This window comes from Olea europaea, chromosome 16, assembly GCF_002742605.1.
Source record: "Olea europaea var. sylvestris chromosome 16, O_europaea_v1, whole genome shotgun sequence".
Lineage (NCBI taxonomy): Eukaryota > Viridiplantae > Streptophyta > Magnoliopsida > Lamiales > Oleaceae > Olea > Olea europaea.
In genome coordinates this window covers 10,478,294-10,489,635 of record NC_036252.1, presented here as the reverse complement: position 1 = coordinate 10,489,635, position 11,342 = coordinate 10,478,294, and the positions used below count along the sequence as shown (strand labels likewise).

Here is an 11,342-nt window from a genome sequence, read left to right as displayed (position 1 = left end):
GTAATAGAAACTTGATCCCTCTATAATTTCTACCTCGGCTTATGAACGTATATATTTGTATATTACTTAGATTGAAAAATAATAGTGAGTAATAGAATGTGAATGCGAATGAGTGGCTTGAAATAGGACGAGACAAGACATCCATCATTAAGGAAAATCCCATGATGGTGGAAATTATTCCTTGAAATTTGTTAAATGCGCAATAATCTCTCTCTCATTCCTATATTCATGCATTCACAGTTCACACTATATATTACCTTATGCTTGTTTAATCAGGAATATGACAAAAAACATATATATCAAGTATTTTCTATATAAGTGTTTGACTAAGAATTCAACTTTTCTTTAAAACAAAAACATGTGAGAATTAACATTTATAGTAAGTTTGCTACAAGATCCTAGAATGTGGATTAACCATCAAATGAGCCCCTAAATTTTCAATTCTAATAATTAGATCTAGAAATTCGGGTGTGGGTATTATATCTCATACCGTTGCTCAGATGATATTCCATCGTGTAAAAATAGTAAACGTTAAAATCATATACAAGAGATTATAGAATAAAATGTAATATATTAAAATTTAATAAATCAGATTATATGATATTGTATGCAAGAAATAAATTAATTTCATCACACATCAAAAAGAAAAAACAAAAATTAAAAAAAAAAAGTTGATGAAAAGAAAATAAATTAAGAAAAATAAATAAAAAAACAAATTGAAAAAATATAACTTTTAAGATTAAAGAAAAGAAATAAAAAATAACAATGAAAATTGAAAATGAAAAAAAGGGGCCAACCCAGACAGGACCCAATTGTGGCGAATCTACCCGTTAAAACCATACATAAGAGATTATGAAATAAAACGTAATATGTTAAAATTTAACTGATCAGATTATATTCTATTTTATGCAAGAAATAAATTTATTTCATCACATTAAAAAGAAAAATAAATATTAAATTAAAATATGGAAAAAATTTTCTAAAAAAGCAAAAAACAAAAATGAAAAATAATTGATGGAAAATAATTTAAATTTGAGAAAAAAATTAAAATATTTATAAGATTCAGATTTAAAAATCTAAAAAAAAAAAAAATACAAAAAAAAAGAGAATAAAGTATTTATTACACTGAAACATGAAAAATAAAGTATTATTGAAATAATTAAATTATAGTCACAGAGATTCCGAACTTGGACGTCTAGGTCGAATTCATTCGAACATTCGGGTCTAGAATCACCTAGTGATGGGGTTTGCATTTTCAGCAAGCTCTACCTAAAAAACACTAATTTTTCACTTATTTTAACCTCAAACTCGACTTTTCTTTCATTTTAACCATAAACACACCTTAATATTTGTACTATTATCATAAATTAACAAATTCAATGGCAAAAAAAATTAGATCTCTACGTTCACCACAATGAAATACTAAAGATTTCAAACACAAACTTGTCAAGTTTGGAAGAGGAAGAAGGTATGTTGGGATGTGTTATCCCACATCGATAAAATATCGAAATAAATACCAATTTATAAAGGATTGGACTTCTCTTCTTAATAAGGTTGATCTTATTAAGATGGACTCCAAACTTTAATATGGTATCAAAGCCACCCACGTGGATTTCAAGATTGGTTTGCACAAGTGAGCCACCATCTTGAGGGGGCCTGTTGAAATGTGTTATCCCATATTGGTAAAATAAAAAAATAAATACCAATTTATAAATAATTGAATTTCTTCATTTAATAAAGTTGACCTTATTAAATCGACCCCAGACTTTAATAGAAGGTGAGCAGGACCGTCTGTAAGTTTGAAGTTCGAATATGCCACCTTTTAATTTTCTTCTTGAATCTCTTCTTTCAAAGGTTATAATGGGTAATTAAACCTTTTGTTTTTATCTTTTTTATCTTTTTCCTTTTTTTCCCATTAATACTGGTCAATGGCCACTCTTTCCAGCTTCTTGTGCATCTCTCTTTCTAGCATTACGAGCGCATCTCCGACTCCATATCTCCTGTCAATATTGCCGCAGATTCCGCAGTTTTCGCTGGCCGTTGACAAGTTGCTATTCTTGGAGAGGGTAAATAATTTCCATCGAAGTAAGTTTTTTTTTCTCTTTTCGCTTTGTTCTAGGCATTCTTATTGTTTTTAAATTTTTGCAATAGTTTTCATTGTTGTTATGGAGTTTTAATTACGTCTGGTTTATCCATCATAATGGACAATAGAATAATAAAAAACCTGTTATGATACTTTTTTATTTTTAATTTATATGCTTCACATTGAATATCAGTAGAGTTTTTGAATAATGATATTTATTTTTCCTCCATAGCTACTTTCTTGTTTTTCTATTTCATTTTTTTTTATATTCCATTTTGCTGTGTGTTTGTTTGTTGGTGGGAATGGAGGTTGTTTCTATGAAATTTCTTTGAAGGGATTTTATTGCTTGCATGTATCTTTGGTTTGGTTTTTCCAATTGAATTTATCTTTAGTAAATAATGTCCCTAACAGGTTCATTATGCTATTTGCCTAGCTTAAGGTCGTTTTTCTTTCTGTTTAAAACCTTGAATTGCAGCCAGCAGCCACTTTTCGTTTGGTTGTTATCTTTTATCAATAATAGACTTGGAATTGTTTCAGCCTAATCTATTGCTTGCGCTCTTTGTTGGTATTCTTCCGCACCATCGACTTATCTCTGATTACTGTGCTGTGAGCACTTTTGTAGCCAATGGTACTGATGATGTACATTTACATTATAATAGTGTTGCTGCAGCTGAATGCAATTTTTTCTTCATTTTGGTTCACTCGGTTAGGTTAGCAGCTTGCTTGTGAGCTTGCTCTAGCTTTCCGAAACTACTTTATAACTTTTGGAAAGGCCTATGGTTGCTTCACCTTTTTCGGTCTTATTCTTAACCTTTACACGGCAAATGCAGGTCACCCTTCTGACCCTGCATCTCTATCCCACATATAAACATACAAGGAGGAAGAATGAAAAGAAACACGTAGCATGGAGGAGCATTTTGAAGAAGTAATTAAACAGGAGTGGTACAAAGAGGACTTTAAAACCATAATGTCTCAAATTAATGAACAGGAGAATCTCCTTAGGCTCAAACGAAGGTGAAGTTCTCCTTTTTTTTCTTGTTTTTGTTTGATTTATTAGTTTATATTAATAAAACCTGTTTATGAAAAATTCTTAAAATTACTGCTCAGGTGGTTAATGGATTTACCCTCGTCCAAAAGGGAACAACAACAAATAGAAGAACTTCTACCTCCCAGTGATAAGTACGTACCAGTTGTTTAGTGTAATTCCTTTTGCAAACTTTTTGTTTTCATCTATAATTTGGCATTTGGTTGATTGATTATTTAGAAATAACATTTCTTCCAGATATGTGCAATTAATTCGAGTTTTGGTACTCCAGGATTTGAGATTTATGCTATGTTTATCATATGTTGATTGATATATATAAAATTTCATTGTGTTATTAAGAGTAAATCATGTATAATTCTGCATAAAAGTCTACAGTGTTTAAGTTCACCTTTTATTCTGTAAAAGAATATGGTGAGTGAAAAATTGAATGTGGATTATTATCTTTTCTTTTAGTTGAAAACTTTCTGGTTAACGAGGTATACCTTTGCAGAAACATTGAAACTTCAAGTGCACCTTTCTTTTTTACGCGTCAAATGATGTTAGAGTACAAGGCTGCTAAATGAAATATGTTTTGAATGAAGATTTGAAGCCAGGTGGCAAGGGCTCTTGCGTCTTAAGCACAAACCAAAGGCATTCATTGAATTAAATGACATGTTATATACTAAATGAAAAATCTCCTTTTATGTGTAAAATTATTTAGCAAAACCGAAATTTCTGCAGTTTATAGTACTAGAATTCCTAATCAACTTTTATTTCCATCAAGAATTCGGCATCACCATTGAAGCAATTTCAGATAAAGACTTATAAATATAATCTGCAACAAATGCATTTTTGGCAGTGAATGAAATATTAACATACTAAACCAAACTAAAATACAGTCAGTAAAATGTTTCCCACAAATTCAATAAAGCATGTATTTTGGTGTTTACATGCTTTTCTGTGCTATACTTGCTACTATTGTTTTAAAATCTATGAGCTGAGGCAGTATCTAAAATAGCATCGAATGCAGTGGCAAACTCGTCTCTTTCCTTGTTTCTCCTAGTTCATCAAGCTTTCTAGTTGAGGGCATTCTACTTCACCTTCAAATAGCATCTGTGACGTGTCTTTCCAATTGTCTGACAGTTTACCGTTTCAATGCAACATAAAAAAGGTGTATACATATGGATTCTTTGTCAGATTGTCAAATTGATGGCTCTGATATGGCATTGGCTCATACATTGAATACCAAGATATAGGGCTAGTTCATGAAGAGTCTAAGACTGCAATAGAAGAATGGTTGCAGATTTTTTAAACTTTGTTTATCATTTCTTCAGTCTAGATTTTCATGTTCTTGCAACATCTAGTAGTTACTGGAAGAGGAGGTCCTTAGTAGAGGGCATAAGTTCTGTACTGATCACTATCTACCTTTTAATGCAAGACATACTTTATTAGTTTATTGGAGAAATGTCATTTTATTCAGCAGATTATGTAGTGTTTTCTTATGCACTCACAATCTTACACCATACCTCATAATGTCATTTTTTCAAGATATGCCCTGGTGCATACAGCCAATTATTTTAGATGATTCTTTGGAATCCAACATGCCAAATGATTTTAACGAGTTTTACACTTGGACAAACATGCATTTCCTTTCACAATATCCGAGTCCATGTGACAAGGTATAGCATTGATCCGGATTCATGAGTGTAGACTGTTTCTGATCCTGCTTTTTTGTACACGTGTGTATTCTTCTGTTCCTTTTTTTACTGGTGGTGTTTTATATATTTTGTGTTGTTCTACTGATTTTAAGGTAATTTGTTTAACTTTTTATTTTGTATTTGCAGGATTCTGCCCGAGTCGCTGCTTAGGGAAGATGAGGTAAGTTTTTATTTTGAGAAATGCAATAAGTTTGTGTCATCATTATTGCTGTCCTTGCAATTGGATGTATTGGGCCATGGGATCTGAAGTATTCTTCTTCATTTATTTCAGTGAAGTTATTATGTACACCAAAATATTCTTTTGACATTAAGATTGGTAGGACTATACTTCTTGCCAATTGTGCTTTGTAATTAATATGCATGTCTGTTGTCACACATGGTTTTACATGGCAGATCGGTCATTATCCAATTATCCTCCATGTTATTGTATTTGGTGCGACTTAAGTATGCAAGCGTTCAATAATTTTATATCTTTCTGATTAAATGTCCATTGGGAGATAACATTAATAAAATAAGCGTTTGTCAAGCATATTGTGACATGGTTGACATGCAATTATGCCCAACATTTTTACTTGCTCTCCTTCAGAAATCAGCACTCAGTAGGGTGATTTAATTTTGTTCTTATTGAGAAAAGAGCGATTTAGATATACACGTGCATGTGTGATTCTTTCTCTTCCTTTCTCTTGGGGATGGGTGGGTGGGTGGATTTTTTATGTATTTGTTTTAGGTTATTCTGCCTTATTTTTAAATCTACCATAATCACAGGTATGCTATGAGAACATCAAAACTTTTGTTGAAAAGGGTTTCGGTGTTCGTAAGTGTGAAATGGAACACCAGTTGGCTCAAGAGGATATACAAAATTTTGATTTGTATAATGATACGAAATCGAAATCCTATCGCTCTGCTGCCATAAAGGTACTGGATGGACTTGAGGAAATGCCTTTCAGAACATTGAGTGCAATGCATAGGAAGCTGAGAGGTGTTAGATACAGCCCTACAATGCAGCCTCCTAAATCTGGCTGGGGACGTGATCGTTTAATCAGTGTCGTAAGAGAAAGGTGCATGAAAATGCTCTTGGAACTCGATGAAGGGGATGAGACCCCAGAACCATTAGCCAGTGCATTGGCAGTATCAGGCTTGACATTAAAGCTAATACATAACAGTCCTTCTGTAATAGACTTTCGGAAATTTTCACCAGAGACAGAAGCATTGCAAAATGATATTGTGAAGGCTATCTGGTTACTAAATGATGTAAAGAGAGTGAGCTTGATTGAGCTAAAGAAATTACAGTTTTTGCTGGATCCTAGTACTGAATTATCAGATAGAAGTTTCCGCATGGCAGTAAGGAATCTACTGACTGATTATCTATTTGAGTGCAGTGATATGGACAATGTCCCAGATTGTTTACTTGAAACGCTTTCCATTATCAATAGAAGATCTCAACTTCCATCTCGAAGAAAACATGTATCTTCAAAAGTACATTCATCTTCTCATGAACTAATGAAGGAGGAGATAGAAAATGAGGTAGAGTGTATATTAACTGCTAGCGCTCAGGCAAAACAAATTGTATGGGACTTTCTCTCTGAACATAGACTAGACCAAGATTTTGCCGATGCTTACATGGAGGGTTTTGAACAAAGTGAAATGACCACTAGTTCTGATGATGACAGTGAAGAAGAGTTGAATCTTCCTCAACTTTATAGATTTGGTTCGCACAATCCAGATGACCAAATGGAAAGTATCGGTGAGATCAACCCGGTGGGGAGAAATTCACCTGCCTCTACAAGTGAATCAGATAACTGTTCCCCATTGCTTTCACCTAATGAAAGCTTAAATGTCACTCTAGAGCCTATTCATATTAATGGAGTGGAGTCAGTCGAGTCTCTTCGTTTGGTACATTCCACTTCATGTCTAGAATCAAAGATGTCTGGTGACATGCAAAACATGGATAGAAATCAGCACCCATCAGGAAGTACTGGGGACCTGAGAATGGCTTGTAGTAATATGCCGTTGACAGCTAAGAAAAATGTATCTACTCTACCTATCTCACCGGATAAAAATTCAAGTTGGAATGACGTTGAAAGTCAAGAAATTTCAATTAACTCAGCAGAAATCCCAAAATATGAATTTTCCGAGAACTTCTCAGGGGTCAATAACCAGAGCAAGAAAGTTAATCAATACCTTGAGGTCCAAGATGCTTGTGACAAGACTATTATGGTAGCATATGATTTAATTGGTTGTATATTGGATGAATACTCTAAGATTGAAGACAGAGAATTATATCAAGGTGACAAATCATATCTCCGAAATCGTGTTTCAGTTCCTCAGTATTCTGAAGGTATGGAGACCATATATCTCATTCACATTCATTGTGCTTAATAAATTACCTTGATATCGATTAGCTTATTGTTTTCAGATTTTCTTTAGTGATTATCTGTGAGAAAAGTTGTAGATGTGGTGAAATGCATGGAGTAAATAGTTTCTGGGCTTGCTGCATGGCGTTACTGTATTCTGTGCTCTAAACAAGGATAATTCTAGCAAGATTTAACTTCAGAGGTTCTCAAAAAGGAGTTCAGGATTCATTCTTTTCTATAGTTGATGAAGCAGTCTGAACTTGACGAAATTGTCTGTTTGGTTGCCTGACTTGGTTCCTTATGTGTCTAAATTACAAGTTGCTTTGCTGGAATGAAAGCAGATTTGTCCCTGTGTAACTGGTCAGCATGTTAAGGTGTCCTTTTTCAAAAAATGAATAAAGAATAACTTGGAGATTTGTAGGCTTTTAGTTTGTTGGCGTTACCTTGTAATGATTTGCGAAACTAATTAGCTGCTTTGCCTGAAAGAAAACAGATAGTCCTATAATGATTTACAAAAGTAAGATTTTAAGGGAAGCAAAGTTTACATGAGGGAATTATGGTATGCTTGTGGGAAAAGAGGCTAGAAAACAAGTTTAAGCTTCAGATTTCAGAGATTATGCCAAATATTGAGAAACCACAAGGAAGAAAATGAAGAGGGAGAAGAATTGAGATACATAGGATTATACCTTGGGTTCTTAGATGTTGCATCAAATGAAGAAGATGCATAGCATCATTAAGGAAAAGGTGGATTATATATTCATTAGATGTCTAAATCATGTTGAATATAACCCTTGTCAAAGAGGACTCACATTTAAACAATAATTTAACTTGAGTCCCAAAATTTGATCTTCTCTCTAAAGATTTTGATTTGTTTTCGACTTATCATAAAAACCTGGCCTGGAGTGCATAATAAGTTTACTGCATAGAGCCAAAAACTGGTAGCCTAGCATTGCCACCTACGAATAAACAAAGTAACTCATTTCACTGAAGTAAGACACTTCCGTTAGGAGTGAATCTGAACATCTTGAGGTTCTAAATAACCGCATGTGGGAGCCATCGAGCATTCGAATTTGACCTTCCTTCTTGTTAGCTTTCCTTGCTTTACAGTCAGACTGCACAGGTTTTAGATCTTTTTTATCAAGGAGAAGGAACCTGATTGAGAAAAATATATGTATACACACTTATTTGTGCTTGCACTGACCATCTCTCCAGTTTCTGTATTTTATTAATTTATGTTATTTATTTTAAATCGTTACCTTTAAATCCTCATGAATTAACAGTATTAACTAATCATTGATCAAATAGATCTTGTGTCTTCTTCCCACCAATCCTAGTTCTATTTTATATGTTCTTTTCCTTTTTCATTGGCAAGAGAACTAGCGTGACCTGTTAGCTGACAAATAGTTTGTGATGCATTTTCTATATGTACAGTCTCAAGGAAACAAATGGCCTCTTCTAAGGATGACATCCTTGGTTCAACTATTGTTCAGGCCATTGATGAGTTAATACCCTCATTTCCTGAAAGGTAATTTTGTTTCTTAGCTTAATGTTCATGTTTTGGGATGTTTGTAATTTATTATGTTCTTCAAGGTTTTGTGTTGTGGACTGTGGTTAAATTTGATGCTTAAACGTTATTTAGCAATTCCAAATATGCGAAAATGATCTCTTAAGTATCGGTACTTAGCTTATGTTAAGCACCGGTGACATGAAACATTATTTAATTGGTGAATAAGTTAATGGTAGATCACATTTATTTAACGATTCACCAATTAAATGGCGTGCTATGTCATCAGTGCTTAGGAGATCATTCCTGTCCAGATATATGTTGTTGATGGAACTTTCCTTTTGTACTTGAAGGCCTATGTTAGTAGATCTCTCACGCCATATAGGCTGTTCACTGCCATCATGATCGGCTGAATTTGTATTTTATTTTCTTCAAAAGAGTTATCTATCATGTATACTTAACTCACTTGATAGTATGAACTGAAAAGATAGGATGTCAATGGTGGCATAGGAATTAGGAAACCCTTCAATAGATTTGCCAAAATTTGTGATTTTTTTATTTATTCCAAATTATCCAGTTCACTAAAATTTTTTAGCCTTTAGTTTACCCCCTTCATAGGTTGCACACACTAATGGGTTTTTGAAAATCCTAGAAACTGCAAATATTACCAAATGAGATTTTGCATACAAAAAAGCTATGATGTTCGGACTCAAGTTTGGGTATCAGGTACGGGTATGTATCTAAGTGTCGGATCTTTTATTTTCTAAAGTATAGAATACGGGGATATGGTTAAAAAGAGTCTAAATTTTGGACACGGTTACATAAGTGCATCTTTCAAATTTCAATTTTTTTACTAACTCAAGATGTTATTTTGAATATATCAAAATCAATTGTTCACAAATAAGGAAATAGTATTGAATAAGAGGTTAAGACAAAAATAAAATGGAAATTTTGGAGTTTAGTTTTCAATTATAAGAAGTTAATTACTAAATATTATATAAAATAGAAAATGAGGGACTTGATTGTAATTTGAATTTAGTGGAGCACTAAGTAGTATATGGAATCCATTTTCATTTTATACAAACAAAACCCAAAACCACTGATACAGAGAGGGAAATAAGGGAAAAAAGAAAGAAAAAAGAAAGAAGGAAGGAAAATTTTGTGCCGTCGCCTTTCTCCACCCTCTTGGAGGTGGCGCAAGGTTTATAGGGGAAAAAAAAAAAAAGAAAGAAGAAGCAAAAAACAGTGTAGTGTCTGTTTGAAACTTGGAGTATCAGACACATCACATACCCATACCCATGTCATGCCATGTTGTGTCTGACACAGGTACTCCAACCATTTCGAAGAATCCGAGTATAGAGCAAAAAAGTATACCTTTTCATTTTGGATTTAGATACAAAAAAGGATGTATCATTACTCGGTGTGTGTCTCTGTGCCTGTGAGCCCTTTGTCTAGATCTTTAGGCGTTTTATAATATTATGCATGCAATTTTGCAGTTCCAGCTGTTAGAGACTTGTAGCTTTTCTAATAAAGTGGACTAAACAGTAGTATTGGATAGTATTGAAAACAAAAGGAAGTTAAAATGTTATTTACTGTATTGTGTAGCCTTATCCCATACTGAATGGGTTCTTAAGGTTTTCTGACTAGTTTAGCCATCTTTAATTGCTTGCTTTCACCCTCTTGAGTGCATACATTTATCTGATATGGTCTTTGTGTATTCATTGCAGTGGAAAAGAGAAGTTAATGAAGTTGGTGCGCATGATATAGTCTTTTGTCTCTCTATTTATGGAGTCATTATTGCATTGTAATCAAACCAGACATGATTTTAGGGATCTGGTTTATTTATATGCCCAATTTATGAGCTATGAGCGTTGGTTGGCAGAATTCAGTGGAAGCATATGTAAGATACCTGTAGAAATGTACTTAGAACTGATTGTAAGTGAGGTTAGGGATTGAAGTTGTAAATTTTTTTATTTTTTTTTGGTAGCATTTTTCTTTTCCTTCTGAAGGAAGATAATATTGGTTCTCGGTGTTGTCTTGGGTATGCAAATTTTGTGGAAAACCTTCTTGTTTTTTTATTTTTATTTTTTAATTATTTTTCCCCCTCTTATGATCTAGGTACGCTAGTTATTATATGTTATTTACAGGAGGCTTAATTGCCAAGGTTACTAGGAAGCATATTTTCCCCAAACAAGCCGAGGCAGTGAACTGCATCAAACAGACTAGGCGTCTGTTTGTTTACCTTTCTTCAAAAATCAGTTTCACAATAAAATATGTGGAAATTATACAAAATCCTATGTTTAAAGATGTGAGTTCTAAATTCAGATGGCAAATTTCACATTTCACAAATCAGATATTTCATTTTTAAATATTAAATATTAACTATGTAATTTTCATTCCAAATCCCAACAATTCCCCCTCCTCTCTCTCTCTCTACGTCTTGCTCACTCTACCTCTCTTCACTGGAGTTGCCAACACTGTGCATCGTAGCCAGCTAAGCATTGTCCATCGCTGTAGTAGGTCGCTGCGTTACCGTTAACAGCAACGCATCAACACCCTACCTCCGATCTGCGTTGGGTTCGGGCACATCAAATGGTAGTGGCGTGGATTTGTGGATTCTTGATGTTGCCGTTCACAGCACCGTAGGTTTGTTGCGATT

The 11,342-nt window shown here is 33.7% G+C and overlaps 1 protein-coding gene across 1 annotated transcript; it reads left to right on the top strand.

The window, feature by feature from the left end:
- Positions 1-1,929: 1,929 nt before the first annotated feature.
- Positions 1,930-10,656, top strand: LOC111412064. The gene is made up of 7 exons (XM_023042808.1): positions 1,930-2,085; positions 2,914-3,097; positions 3,191-3,262; positions 4,952-4,985; positions 5,591-7,163; positions 8,611-8,704; positions 10,411-10,656. The coding sequence occupies exons 2-7, from the start codon at positions 2,988-2,990 to the stop codon at positions 10,448-10,450; spliced, it is 1,923 nt and encodes a 640-aa protein (XP_022898576.1). The 5' UTR covers positions 1,930-2,085; positions 2,914-2,987; the 3' UTR covers positions 10,451-10,656.
- The last annotated feature ends 686 nt before the right edge of the window (positions 10,657-11,342 follow it).